Source organism: Balaenoptera ricei, chromosome 10 (genome assembly GCF_028023285.1).
Source record: "Balaenoptera ricei isolate mBalRic1 chromosome 10, mBalRic1.hap2, whole genome shotgun sequence".
Taxonomy (NCBI): Eukaryota; Metazoa; Chordata; class Mammalia; order Artiodactyla; family Balaenopteridae; genus Balaenoptera; species Balaenoptera ricei.
The window spans coordinates 25,182,470-25,197,122 of record NC_082648.1 but is presented as its reverse complement, the minus strand read 5'-3'; the positions used below and the strand labels follow the sequence as shown (position 1 = coordinate 25,197,122).

The 14,653-nt window shown below is 37.5% G+C and overlaps 1 protein-coding gene across 10 annotated transcripts in view; it reads left to right on the top strand.

Moving 5' to 3' along the window:
* Positions 1 to 14,653, top strand: part of OVCH1 (ovochymase 1) — an 88,672-nt gene that overhangs the window by 5,152 nt on the left and 68,867 nt on the right. For 7 of the 10 annotated variants that reach the window (XM_059935554.1, XM_059935555.1, XM_059935561.1 and 4 more), the window contains exons 5-10: positions 1,492 to 1,587; positions 2,196 to 2,347; positions 3,852 to 4,038; positions 6,398 to 6,485; positions 12,424 to 12,557; positions 13,766 to 13,906. In XM_059935554.1, the coding sequence (XP_059791537.1) occupies positions 1,492 to 1,587; positions 2,196 to 2,347; positions 3,852 to 4,038; positions 6,398 to 6,485; positions 12,424 to 12,557; positions 13,766 to 13,906 (798 nt within the window). Of the gene's footprint in view, positions 1 to 1,491; positions 1,588 to 2,195; positions 2,348 to 3,851; positions 4,039 to 6,397; positions 6,486 to 12,423; positions 12,558 to 13,765; positions 13,907 to 14,653 lie in introns of those variants that run through there. The other 3 variants (XM_059935552.1, XM_059935560.1, XM_059935556.1) reach the window with 3 other exon arrangements.

The window sequence follows — 14,653 nt, the reverse complement described above, 5'->3', positions numbered from 1 at the left end:
TAGTTGTTTAAGCTAAAAACTTTGCGCTCATTCTTCATTCTTCTTTCTCTCACACTATCCATCTACTCCATCAGAAGAATTCTATCGCTTTTGCCTCACCCTTTCCACTCCTAACATCCTGTTCCACGCTACCATCATTTCTTGCCTAGGTTAATCTGAATGGCCTCTTGAATCATCTCCAGCTTCCTCTTTTGCATCCCTAATGTTTATTATTAACCCAGCAGCCAGAATAATCCTTTTTGAAATCTAAGTCAGATTATATTACTCTGCTGAAAACACTTCAGTGGTTCTCCGTTACACTCAGATAGAAATCAGTGTTCCTATCAGCTGACATCACCCTCATCCTAGCCCTGTATCTAACCTCTCTTTTGTTTATATTTTTACTAAACTTTCTTTTGTTTAATCTGCTCCAGCCATCCTGACCTCCCCACTCTTCCTCAGATGTATGTGGCATGATTCCACTGCAGGAACTTTCCATTTTGTTTTTTTCTTCTTCAAATGCTTTCCACCCAGATGACTGCCTGATTCCTTCCCTCAGCTTCTGCTCAGTGAGGCTTGACACGACTACAGTTTTTTTTTTTTTAAAGCAGTTCTTTTTTTTTTTTTAAAGATTTATTGATTGATTGCTATGTTGGGTCCCTGTTTCTGTGCGAGGGCTCTCTCTAGTTGCGGCGAGCGGGGGCCACTCTTCATCGCGGTGCGCGGGCCTCTCACTATCGCGGCCTCTCCTGTGGCGGAGCACAGGCTCCAGATGCGCAGGCTCAGTAATTGTGGCTCACGGGCCTAGTTGCTCCGCGGCATGTGGGATCTTCCCAGACCAGGACTCGAACCCATGTGCCCTGCATTAGCAGGCAGATTCTCAACCACTGCGCCACCAGGGAAGCCCCTCGGCTACCATTTTTAAAATTGCATCTCCCATGCTATCTTTCCTAATCCTCAGACTTCTCTTCTTACCCTGTTCTGATTTTTCTGGAAAAATCTGAGCACATATTACCTAACAACTAAATTATTAGATTTACTGTTTGTACTCCCCCCACCCCGAACACACACACACACACACACACACACACACACACACACATATTCACTCATTCACTCACACTTGTATCTAAGTTCTGCCAGGGAAGGATTTCTTTTTTCTGCTCATTCATTGAGGCCCAGAAGAGTGCTTGCCACATAATAGTGCTCAATTACTCTTGAGTGAAAAACTATCCCTTAAGAACAAGGGCACAACCTAAAATGTTGCTAGTTTGGGGAGGGTCATTGTGGTATGTGTAACGTGTTTTTCCTTATTCTACTTGCATTTTTCTAAATTTCTGTAAATATGAAATAGTTCTCTTGAGAGAGAAAAACTTTTAAAATGTATGTCATTATTACATTTAGGAAGAAAGTGTAGAAACCATGAAATCAACCAGACGTCAGTTTCCAGATATATTTAGCCATTACTTGTCTGTGACTCTTATGGATTTTTTGTTACTGTTGTTTTTTCAGGAACTACTGTTCAGCAGATCTCTATTCCCCATAGAGGTGATACATTTGAAGAAGGGATTTTTTGCATGGCCAGTGGATGGGGCAAGATTTCAGAGAGTAAGAGGCATCAAAAGAATGTAATATTTCTTCCAGGCCCCTTTACATGCCCAGTGGAAGCAGGAATTTTGTTGGTCCTGAATAATACATTTATCCTGGGTTTTTTCCCCCTTGAGTTCTGGCCCAATGAAGACTTCTGCTTGTCTTCACCATAAAAAGTCTATACTTAAGGCTCTACATAAAATTCCTCCTACTGCCATTTTGGTTAGGTGTGTCAGATGAAGGAACCAGAGGTAACTATAATAGATGAAGAATAATACAGTAAAGTAACAATAGTTAAGCTTCCTTATCTTTAATATTGTGATTTTTTTTAAAAATGAAGAATTTTACAGAATATTGCCTTATTGACTAAAGTTTTCCTCTTGAGGAAACATTTAAGCATATATTCAGAGAAGCCACAATTGCCTATGTTACCTTAAAAATCTAAATTTTAAAAAAATGTCCTTTATCACATAGTATAAGATTTTAGGAAATAATATCATTCACAGCTTAAAAAAAAGCCTTCTACGTTTTGGTTAAACATCTACAAGTTTTAAACTTGTAAGCTTCTTATTGGTTTCTTTCAGCGAGGACAATTGTTGACTAACATATCAGTCCCTTCTCCACAGCAGCAGAATATTCAAATGTCCTACAGGAAGTGGAACTTCCCATCATGGATGACAGAACATGTAAAACTATGCTCAAGGGTATGAACCTTCCTCCCCTGGGAAGGACCATGTCGTGTGCTGGTTTTCCTGATGGGGAAAAGGATGCCTGCCAGGTAAAAAGCATAAACCAGTCCAGTTATTCACCCACTATCACGTGGGTGATAGTGGATTCTGTCTTTTTTTCTCCTGAGCTGCTTTTGGGGGGTTACTTCTTCAAGATTCCCTTTTCCCTCATCTTTCCATCTGGCTTCTACTGAAAAAGGTTCCTTGACCAGGGCTGAGAGAATTCTTTTCTGTCCCATGTCCATTCTTACCCCTGTACCTCTTTTTGGGGGAGTGAAGAGGAGAGGCAGGGAAGGTGGTTTCAATATTTCCAGCCTAATGGAATCAAACAAGATGACCACTTTGGCTAACTAATTAGGTCAGCTCTGAATTAGTTTTCATTCCACCTTTTGTTAAACATTGTAATTTTTCTTCAAGCTTTAGTGAAGAATGCAGTGTTTGCACGAAGTTTGACCAAGGATAGCATAGCTATAGTAACTATGGGGTAAAAGATGTTGTGAATGACAGTGACCTCCCAAGGCCAACATAACAGCTTCACAAAGAAGACCAATCCTGACAAGATAAGAAAGGAAAGGGAGGCCAATTTGTGAAAGACATGTGTTTTAAGTTTTAGATGAAGAAGATAATTTACTTGGAAAGTGGCTTTTTCTGTTTGTTTTTGTTTTTGTTTGTTTGTTTTTTTAACTGTAGGAGCAGGGATTCTTTATTCTTTGCCAGCAAGCAGCTTGAAACTGCCATGTGAAGGTCCCTAAAATTTTCTGTTGGAAAAATGTTTAATTTTTCTTCTAGGGGGCAACAGAATAAGGACCAGGAGGAGTTTGGGATGAAAGAGATAGAAATTTACAGTTATTCCACTTTCTAAATTGCAACATAGGTAGACTTAGGTTGCTTTGTCCTGTCTCATCCTTTATAAGCAATCATTTTTTGGATAAAGCTCTCAAACAACTCTGTGCCTTTTGAGGGGATTTAATCTGACACATAATTGACATTATGAAGAATTATTAAAGAAAGGATCCTGAAATTGTGGGTCCTTTATCCTCTAGTCTGAGAGCCAATGGATCCTTTATATATAGCCCCTGGGACAAAATTAGGTTCCCAGGCATTCTGTTTTTAAAGCCTTGAGCTATTGCATGACTTTAGAGGCTCTATTCACTGGTGCTGTGGGCTTGGGATGTGACACAGTCTTTCTGAGTAATTCCAGATGACAAGCTATAGTGGAAGCATATATCTGTGAACTCCCCCTTCTCCTTCTATTTATTTTGAAATATATATGATTGTTCCCAAAAGACTGAGAGGAAGAGAGGAATTAAGTGTTAGATTGACAAGATTGCATGAAGTGGGTGGAAGGAGGTTACATCTAAGCGAAAAGACAGTCCTTTGAAGCTAATGATGAAGAAACAAAATGATAGACAAAAAATGTTGATGAATAATGACCTTTGGGCTTATATGCCTCTACTTCTTCTCTCTCTGAGATGTGTGCTGATATTTTTGGACCTGATAAAATATTTTTAACTTGTGATTATTTTAAAATTTCCTCTTTCTCTATTATAAAAGGGGGACTCTGGAGGTCCACTTGTTTGTAGAAGAGACGATGGAAACTGGGTTCTTGCTGGGATAACTTCCTGGGGAGCTGGTTGTGCTAGAGGCTGGAATCCTTTCAGAAATAACCATAGAAGGGCATCACCTGGCATTTTTTCCAAGGTGTTTGAGTTAATGGATTTTGTCACTCAGACCATGACAGGTGGGTGTCATTTCTATGAATTCCTCCTTCCTCATTTCATTGCAACTCAAAAAATGGTCATGCTTCTTTCAAGGATAGTTACTCTATGTTGCAGATATAATCAGAAATAAGCTTTAAAATAAAGCAAGAATATGGCTTGTTTTCAGTTCCTAATACAATGTATATAAACTTCTAACTCTGAATTAATTAACACTGATACCCGTCAATTTAATTTGAGCATCAACTGGATCTGCACGTTTATGTTCATGTAGATTTTCATGAATGTGGGCTTTTTTGTACTTATGAGATTTTAAAATAGTTTTGCTTATAGACTCATTAGAGGATTCTTTCTGCATTTAACCAGTTGACATAATTTTTTCCTAAACTACTTAAGATCATTAAAAATAAATCACCTGGCATGGGTTTGATCCCTGGTTGGGGAACTAAGATCCCACCTGCCCCAAGGCCAAAAAAACAAAAAAAATCACCCTTTCTCCCTTTCACCCTTGTTAATTTTACTTGGCAAGAGTGGAAACATAAGAGAGGCTTTGGAGAGTTATTTTTGTTCTGTGGCACTAAAATCTAGATTCGGAAAATAAGTATTGGTCTGCAGATGCCAAACCTGTCCTCAAGGAACTTCCCAACTACTGGGGGAGACAAAGAAGTAAATGGATAGTTGTGATAAAAGGTGAAGTTCACATAAACCCAGAGAGCTATAAGAACACTGAGGGGGGGCCTAGGGGGCTCAGTTCTGAGGGGCCAAAAGGTTTGCAATGAAAAGGGACAGCATCTGCTCAAGAAAATGGCACAAGGGACAGCCTCTGCAGAATAAAGAGGCATAAGGAAGCACAGCTTACAGGAACAAGCGGTTGACTGTAAGAACCAAATGTGTTAAAGGCCAGGACCCAGAGCAGCAGAACACAGTGTTTCCGCCATCCCTCCCTCCCTCCCTCCTTTCCTCATTGTAGTCCAAGACCAGCCACCTGGCTGATGATTTGAAAAGCACTTCTGCTGCTGGTCCAGCTGAACACTAGTGCCTCCTCCAACAAGAGCCCACTCTCAGCTCACTTTCATTTGGTCTTCAGAGTAAAGGTGTTCTGTTCATTGCCATTACTGCAGGGGGAAATTTTTCTCCTGGTAACAATTCTATTCAGTTTTCATCACCTAGAAGAGAAAGTTAAAAAGGTTAACAAGCGCTGAACAAAGGTTAATGGTAACAATATTTTAAAACGGCAATGAAATCAGGCAATAACCATCAATTCCACAGTCAAATGAATATCAGAATGTGACAAGTAATTTATTTAAATAACGCCTCCTTAATATCATCTTTCTAAGCTTCTCATTCCCTAGTTGCCTGTTCTAGCTTCCAACAATTAAAATGTGACACAGGAGTCTGAAATTTCTGAGCGAATGCTGGAGACTTGCCATGTCATTGCTAAAAGTTGTGTACTTTTACTTTAATATCATTATACAAAGGTATTTTATTATAACCCAGGAAATCCTAGTTAGAGATGGGAAAACACCATATTAGTTTCATACACTATAATTTGACAGCTTCACTATGACTCATGATTTGAGAAAATTGGGTAATTGTTAAATCTGAAGAACTCAGATAAAGAATATTATGAATACTCTTCAGCCATAAAAAAGAATGAAATCTTGCCATTTGTGACAACGTGGATAGGACCTTGAGGGCATTATCCTGAATGAAATAAAGAAAGGCAAACACTGTGTGATCTCACCTATATGTGGAATTTAAAAAAAAAAAAAAAAAGCTGATAGATACAGAGAACACATTGGTGGTTGCCAGAGGTGGTGGGTGGGCAAAATGGGTGAAAGGAGTCAAAAGTTATAACTTCCAGTTATAAAATAAGTCCTGGAGATAAAAATGTACAGTACAATGACTATAGTTAATGATACTATGTTACATAGTTGAAAGTTGTTAAGAGAGTAGATCTTAAAAGTCCTCATCACAAGGGAAAGAAGCTTTGTACCTAGGTATGGTGATGGATGTTAACTCCACTCACTGCGGTGGTCATTTCACAATACATATAAATAACAAATCGTGTCATAAACCTGAAACTAATATAATGTTATATGTCAATTATACCTCAGTAAAAGTGGGAGAAAAAGTATTGTAAAGAATATCAGATGGTTAATTAATAAAATTATTATATATTTTTAAAATTATGATTTAGAAATTTTCCTAACAAAGTCTGCAAATACAAAGTATAGGTCATGGCACCTACAAACAAATGCATTTCCATAAATACGAATTATATAATGTAAATTATATAGCTTCAAGCTGACTCTGTACAATATGTCTTGAAATGTCCATGGCTGAGCAAAATAATCAGCTTTTTTTCCTATGTTTTGGAAGATTGTAGACCTCAGGGAACAGTGTTATTTGGAGAAAATGGGAAGATTCGTTATCCCCATTCGAAAGAGAGCAACCATTCTCATAATCGGTACGTAACCCTGGTAGGAATGATCCCTGGGTTTTTCCCCCAAATCATGCCATTTTAAGGGGCCATGTTTTGGCAATTTTATCTGGTATCTCAATTACTTTATTTGATTAACATAAAAGCCTAAATATTTTATCTGGTATTGGATGACAAATATTTGCTAATTGGTATTTCTGATACCTGTTAGTATGAATCATCAGCATTAAGACTGTAGCTTACGAGGGTAATTCCCTGGCAGTCCAGTGGTTAAGACTCCAGGCTTCCACTGCAGGGGGCCCAGGTTCGATCCCTGGTTTAGGAACTAAGATCCCACAAGCTTCGGGGCACAGCCAAAAAAAACAAAAAATATAAACAAACAAATAAAGGCTGGAACTTAACCTGAATTGATGTATTCAAATATCTAACATTAACAGCAGCTGGTAGTGAGATTGTTTTGGGAATCTAGTGGTTAATCCTGTCCCACTTATTTCTGTAATAATTGTAATACTTTGTTCAGTGTTGCCTAGAAGAGGGAAAATAGTTCATGATGTATAAGCTTCAGTATCTTAAAAATTTTTTTACCTACCTTGTCCTCTATATGGCTAAGAATATCTTTAAGCTTTAAAAATTAATTTTGCAAATATCTCACTTTCTTAAGTGTTCTACATTCATTTTTAAAATCGCATTGAGCATTGAAAGGTATTCAAAGGTAGATGAGAGTTCTATGAGTTTATAATCTGGTAGGAGGAGAGAGCTGGACAAAAATAACTATACTATAAAACAAGGTAAAATAAGCTTTATAATCCACACTACCACGGTGTGTTGGTACTATTGACAATGGAGAGAATAGTTCCTATTGCAGTGATTTGTGAGGTGTGTGTACTGTGGTTGGGAGGGGTAGAGATGATTCAGTTAAGGGGATGGTATTGAAACTAGACAGTGAAGTATTGTTATGAGTTTATTCCTCATGAAGTCTTTTGTAGCTCTAACATATAAGAGATTTCTACAGATCATGCCAGGCAGAGGGAATTGTATATAAGAAATGTCAGGAGGTGAAGAATATCAGGGCTGTTTGGACAGTGTGTCCCAGTGCAGCTGGAGAGCAATGTTAATGTAAACAGGAACTGGGGTAGCAGTGGACAATGAAGATAAAAAGGCCTTAATTGTAGAGGACCTTGAATTCCATGTGAAGAAGCTTAGACTTTATGCCATGGGAAATGGGAAGTCAAAAGGGTGGTGAGATTATAATTTACAAAATTAATGTAAAATAAATGTAAATATCCATTACAAGTATAGGACAGAAATGATGTGGCTTAATTGCAGCCCATATTTAAAAGGCTTATTAAGAGTCTAAGTTGACATTCTGTGAGTCAACCTAGTAATAATATAATACCAATAAAGCCTTTGCCATCTTTGCTTAAACTTTTAGAAGAATAGCATCCAGAGTCCTATTCTATTAGAGTCCTGGGCTGGGGTGTAGGCAGGAGGTCTCTAGATACAATCGTTAGAGAGGAACATTGATAGGCTGGAAATTACCTGAAGGGCAATGACCAAGATAAAAGGGAATTCAAAACAGTGCCTTGGGAGATGTGGTGGAGGGAACTAGGAATATATTCATTCCAAAGAAGACTTGACGGGGGGAAGGAACTGTCTTGATTTATCTGAAAGGCTACCATAGAAGCAGAATTGGACTTCTAATTAACTGCTGAGCTGAGAACAAGAGCAGAGGGTAAATGTTAGAAGAAGGTAGATTTCAATACAATGTAAAGTAGTTTCTAATTTGAGAGATTTCTGAGATTTAATGGCCTGCGCAGGAGATAATGAATTTCCTTTATAAGTGGATATTTGAGCAGAGGATGGATGGCTATGCGTGAGATTCTAGAAAGCATTTATCTATTGGATAAGAGATACACAGATGACAGACAATTTACCCTCAAAGACAGAGAACTTGTGATTCAATTTAGATGAAGTATTGAAGAGATCTCTGCAAGAAAGACTTTCAAGACAGAGGGTGTTCTTAGTAGTATCAAACATTGCAAAAGTCAAAATGAGTTCAGAGAAAATGCCGTTGGATATGGTAATTCAAAATTTAGGAACTGATTCAGTAGAATTGTAAGGTTAGAAGCTATATTCACAATGCGTTAAGTGATTGCTGAAAACTTGGTATCCCTTCACCAAATAGTAAAAATTAATTGAGGCCCTAAGATGTGTCAGGCACTATTTTAGGTGCTAGTTATACAGTAGAGAATGAAACAGACAAAAATGTTTTCCTTTGTGGGGCAAGTTGTAGGGTGGAAAGTGGGGATAATACAGATAATATTACATACAATAGAAGTTGGTAAGTGCTGTACAGGAAAATAAAGCAAGAAGGAGGGGTAGAGAGTGCTGAGTTGTGCAATAATTGGGGATGATGTTCAGGAGGACTGCACTATGAAAATGATATTTGAACAAAGACTTGAATGAAATGAGTGAGGCCATCAAACGATCATCTTGGGAAGGGATATTCCTGGCAGAAAAAAAAAAAAAAAATAGCACTTAGCTAGAGCTAAGTGAGAGAGGGTGAAAGTGGTCATGATAATGAGTGGCCAAACTTCTAGAGCATAAGAAGGACTTTGGATTTTACTGTGAGTAGGATATGGAGCCACTGGAGGACTTTGAGCAGAGGAGGAACATGATCTGACACATTTTAAAGGATCTCTTTGGCTGTTGTGTTGAAAATAGACCATAGAACAGGCAGGAGCAAGAGCTGAAAGACCAGCTCCTGCAGCAATCCCAGTAAGGATGAAGATAGCTGCGACCAGATTTGTAACAGTCGAGGTGGTGAGAAGTGGTAGAGCCACAGGATTTGCTAACAAGTTGAAAATTTGGGTTTCAAGAGAGAAAGACTTAAGATTGTGTTGAAGGTTTTTGACCTACAGGAAGGAAGGAGCTGCTATTGTTTGAGATGAGGAAGACAGTTGAGCAGTGAAGAGAAGGAGGAAGATGGGACAGTGGCTTTGGGTAATAGGGCACTAGGATTAAGAGAAATGGGGATTTTGTTTTTTGAAGGGTAGGGCTAACTGTTCTTATGGGCAGAAGAGAGAGTAAGAGTGATTAGTCAAGAGAAATACATATATATGTGAAGGAAGTTTCATGAGAACACAACAAATAAAGATTTAGCTTTAGAAAGAAGGAAGATAATTCCTTTCCTGGGAAAGTAACAGAAAATGTCAAGGTAATCTATGGGAAATTTGAAGGAATTTGCACTAGATGCTGTCTTAGTAATTGTGAGCTTTGAACTGCTTCACGTTTAGAGAATGAAGTTAAGATTAAATAGTTAAGATATTAAATAGCTTGTAGGGACTAAAGTAAGAAGTCAACTAAAGAGAATAAGACTTTCAGCTACATTACAACTCAATATTAGCATGAATTTATACCATATTTCAACACATCGAAAACAGACTGTTTGTTCATTGTTATTTTATGTACCATCAATAAAGAAAACAAAATACCCAAGATTAGGAGATCTCCATATAAAAGTGGGACACCTATACCTTCAGTGTAAGGCTATACCAGGCATAAGCCCACTCATGTGGAAAGTTACATGCCTCAACCTTGGCAATGGATGTAGGGAGGGGTACAAATCTTCCTGAGAATTTGAATCATAAGCTAATATTCATACAAGTATGTAGTCTAAAATTTTCACCACTAGTGTAGTCTAAAACACCTCAAGCAGAAAAATTAAGTAGTATGCAGTCAATAGTACCCCCAGGTGACTGGCCAAAACTATTACAAATACTCTCTTGAAACACTCTTTCAATCCATTGATTGTAAGACTAACATTGTGAGATTCTTCTAACCCAACTGTAAGACTCCATTGTAAGATCCTTCTGATTTTAGAATGTTCAAACGTGAAAAGACATGTTTTAGAAATGTAATAAGGCATGGAGCCAATTTACCTACTTAGTGACTCCAGCATGCTAAGCAAACTTGAATGATGGAAGAATGGTCTTTTAAATTCCAAATGGAGTTAATTAGCCAATGGTAAGGGAGAAAGAGATAATGTGAAATCGAAGCAGGGAGTTATAGTCTCTCCAAGCCTGTCTTTATTCTGGTAGGTGGTAGCTAGACTCTCAGAAATGACAGATTCATGGCATTCAGATGGTCTCCTTCCATGGAAGATATTACAGCTTTTAGAGCCTAGAACAGTGCCTGGCATATAATAAATGCTCAATAGATATTTGAATGAATAAATCAATGATTAATTCTGGTACCCCTCTCTCACTCAGCTTGACTAGACCTCAGAATCCTTTTAATGCAGCAATCACTAACAGTAAATCAAGGTTGGCATGTAACTTGAAATCTATTTTCCATCTTTGAGTTAGAGATTTTGAATTAGAAGATAATATGATGAAAACAGGAGAAAGCAGTGGCCTTTGAAGTCATGAAGCCTAAACTATATTTCCCATTATATGTGAGATGTGATGACTCTTTCAATATCAATGCCAGTTTTTCTATTTGGAGAAGGGGGAGTAATTTCTCTCCTGCCTACCTCAGAGGCGGGTAATGAATCCCAAGAAGGAAGATGGATACGGAGCGCTTTTCCAACTAAAGTGCTTAGAAAAGTGGGCATCGTAATATTTTAGACAGCTTATTTCTTTTTAAATCAAAGTGATTAAAAAGTGATTTTAATAATATTTTAGGCAGTCTATTTTTACATCTAGTTCAGGATGATGAGCTTGAATAGAAAAAGAGTAAAGCAAGGAGTTTCTGGTTAAGGAGAAGATGTTTGGTGAGAATTACAGTGTTTGGTTTTGGAAACTGGGCATAAAAGGGTGGATAACTCCTACAGTCCTGAGAAGTTATTACTTGGAGGGCAATGGGACAGTTAGCAGGTCTAAGGTTGTTGATAAAGACTATGGAGTTTTAGAAGGAAGCTCGTTCTGACATGGTAGGTTCCAGATAAGATTGCTTTGCACTCACTCACAAACATAGAAAACAAACTGTGGTTACCAAAGGAGGGAGAGGGGTGAGGAGGGATAAATTAGGAATTTGCGATTAGCAGATACACACTACTATATATAAAATAGATAAACAACAAGGACCTACTGTGTAGCACGGGGAACTATATTCAATATCTTTTAATAACCTTTAATGGAAAAGAATGAAAAAATATATATGTATGTATGTATAACTGAATTACTTTGCTGTACACCTGAAACATTGTAAATCAACTATACTTCAAAAAAATTAAAAAATAAATACATGAACAATGAAAATCATGACAGAGGGTCACTTGTCAATTAAAAAAAAAAAAATTGCTTTGCACTCACATAAATGTGAGCCATAGAAGACCCTGAGGATGTCTGGCCCATTGGGATTTCTTTTCTTGAGTAAATAGTATGAATTCATATAGAAAAATAAAGGTAAAGGATTGTGTGTTAAATTATGTAAACTACTTTCAAAATGTTTAAACATGTTTCTAAGGATATTTGTAAAAGGTCACAGTTTACCTCACTGGAAGTTGGCTAACATCGCAACTGCAGGGATTATGACTTAGGCTGACCTAGGAGGATGTGGCTAGTTTGGGTTAAAATATGCTACATGGTCAATCCATAATTCATAATCCATAATTCAACTTCTGGGTGAATATTATGAATTTTCAATTAGACTAATAAATTACAGAGATGAATCTTAGGTTTCTTAAATTCGTAGATCAAAATTCTTGCATTTTATAACTAAGTGAAATTTAAAGGGTGGTTTCTGACCATTCTCTAATTAATACTGCTCCATTTGTTGGAGAAATGCCAGCAATTTGAGCATAAACAAATTATTCTCACATAAAGAATTTCCTTTGCCTTTTACCTTCTAATATCCTGTAAAATTTTAGTATTGAGTTATGAGCTAAACCTCAGATATTAGATCTTATTTGTCACACTTGACTCTGCCATTTATTATACTTCCTTCACTTTCTCCTCTGCAGCTTATGTATCTGGAAAATAATGGTACCAGAAAATAAAATTATCCTAATAAAATTTACAAGCTTAGACATAGAAAATCAAGTTGAATGTGACCATGACTATGTATCTTTACAATCAAGCAGTGGAGTGCTTATTAGTGAGTATGCTACATTTATTTTCATTTGTCATTTTAGAGTATCCAAACAACCAAAGAGGGGCTAAAGGATCTGAAATTAGATTTCTGCACACAGGGAAATTATTTCATCTTACAAACTGTGCCCTTCTTGAAGGGGCCAAGAGTGTGTGTGGTAAGAGTGGAAGCAAAGACCAGCATATTTCCTGAGGTTTATCGATTCCTTTCTCAAGTTTAATAGCAGTATTGAACGAAATTGATCTCACCATTGTCAGAAACTTCCTTTCAAGGCCATGTCGGTTTTTTCCTTCTTACCACAAAAGCAAGTCACGTTTGCCAAATCTGGTACAGACAGAAAGCATATGGAAGAAAATGTAAACCATTCATAACCTTACCACCTAGAGGTAAATGCTGCTAACATTTTGATGTATATTTATCTATACATATTAACTGTACACACTGAACTCTACATTGTTTTATAATTTTCTTTTTTCTTATGACAATAGATAATTTCATGTCATTTAATTTCTTTTATTGAATACCTCTTATAAGCTATATAAGCATAACTGATATATTTACTTTAATTGAAATATTATGTGTTAAGCGTGATAGAAGGTCTCTGGAGCTGGCATAGACCTCGGTCTCTAGGTCTCCATATGGCCAATGATTAGGACAGATATCTCTTCAGCAGTATTTGACAGGATGCTATAGTCAAGGTATTGTGCTAAGGGTTATAATATTTATTGACTAAATGATTTCATGCTTCAGGCCTTTTTACCCAGTAATCATTCTTTAAACCAATCATTAAACCAGATATCATACCAAGTACTGGATGTATACAGAGTAAAAGTAGTCTCTGCTCTACTGAGCTTGCAGTTTGGTGAGGTAAATAAAGGTGTACCACAAAGTAGGAAATGGCATAGAATAGGATATGTGCTATGGGGTTCAGAAAAGCTCTCGTTTCCACTGGTTGTCAGGGAATGTCTATGGAGAGCTGGACTTTGAGTTAGACCCTGAAGGATGAGTAGAATTTGGACATGTGAGATTGGGTATGCGGAAGTAAATGGAGTATAAATTATTGAAACAGAGTGTAGAATGAATTAAAGGGACCACTGTATACTTTGGTGTATTTAGAACAGAGAGTTCATGGAAGGTAGTATCAGAAAAGCACGTGTCTAAGTTTGTTTCCATCATTTTTCAGTAATCTTATTTCAATTTCTTTTGCTTTTAAGGTAAGGTCTGTGGAAATATATTGCCCTCACCATTGCTGACAGAGACCAATGAGGCCACAGTTACCTTTGTTTCTGATACAGACAACAGTGGCAGCAGCTTTGAGCTTACCTTTACTGCTATACGGAAGAACTCAGAAGCAGGTAGGTATTAAATCAGGCATGCGATTCCCTGCTGTTTTTCCGTGATATGAGGGTGAGGAAGAGGGAATGCCTTTGGCTATTCACCTAGGATTTCCCCAGCACTTCCATAGGTTCAGGATGTGGGAGTGGGGCTCTGCTGGTGGTGGAAGGGATGATTCACTCTGTGGGCTATCCTCACCTGTAGCCCAGGAATGTAGGGTGTCACTGGTTGATTCATGCTCCAGAGAAACATATTATAAAGGTAAGCAACTAAGGAGGCCTTTACTTCATCAAGAAATTAGCTGTGTGTGTTTAGTAGAACTTGCTTCATCAGAACTGTTAAATTGTCATATGATTAAGATCTTCTATTTGCTTTTTTTTTTAACTCTAAAAGGGGATCTTTGTATGTAGTTTAAAATGTTTTAGCAGTTTAAAAGAGACTAAAACAAAAAGTAAGTCTCCTTCTCATCCAACTCCCATCCTACTTCCTGGAATCAAACACTGATAAGTTTCTGGAATATCCATAGAGAGAGATTCTGAGCATTTACAAACATGTATATATTCATATTGCTTGGCAGTGCTTTCTCTACTTAAAAATATCTCAAGGATCTTTCTAGATAAGCCCAGAGGGCTTCTTTATAACAACTGCATTAAATTGTATTGTGTGATGTCCCTTAATTTCTTACACCAGTTCCCTATTAACAGACTTCTAGTGAGTTGCCAGTCTTTGCCCATGCCAGCAATGCTGGTATGTTCCTGTGTCACTGT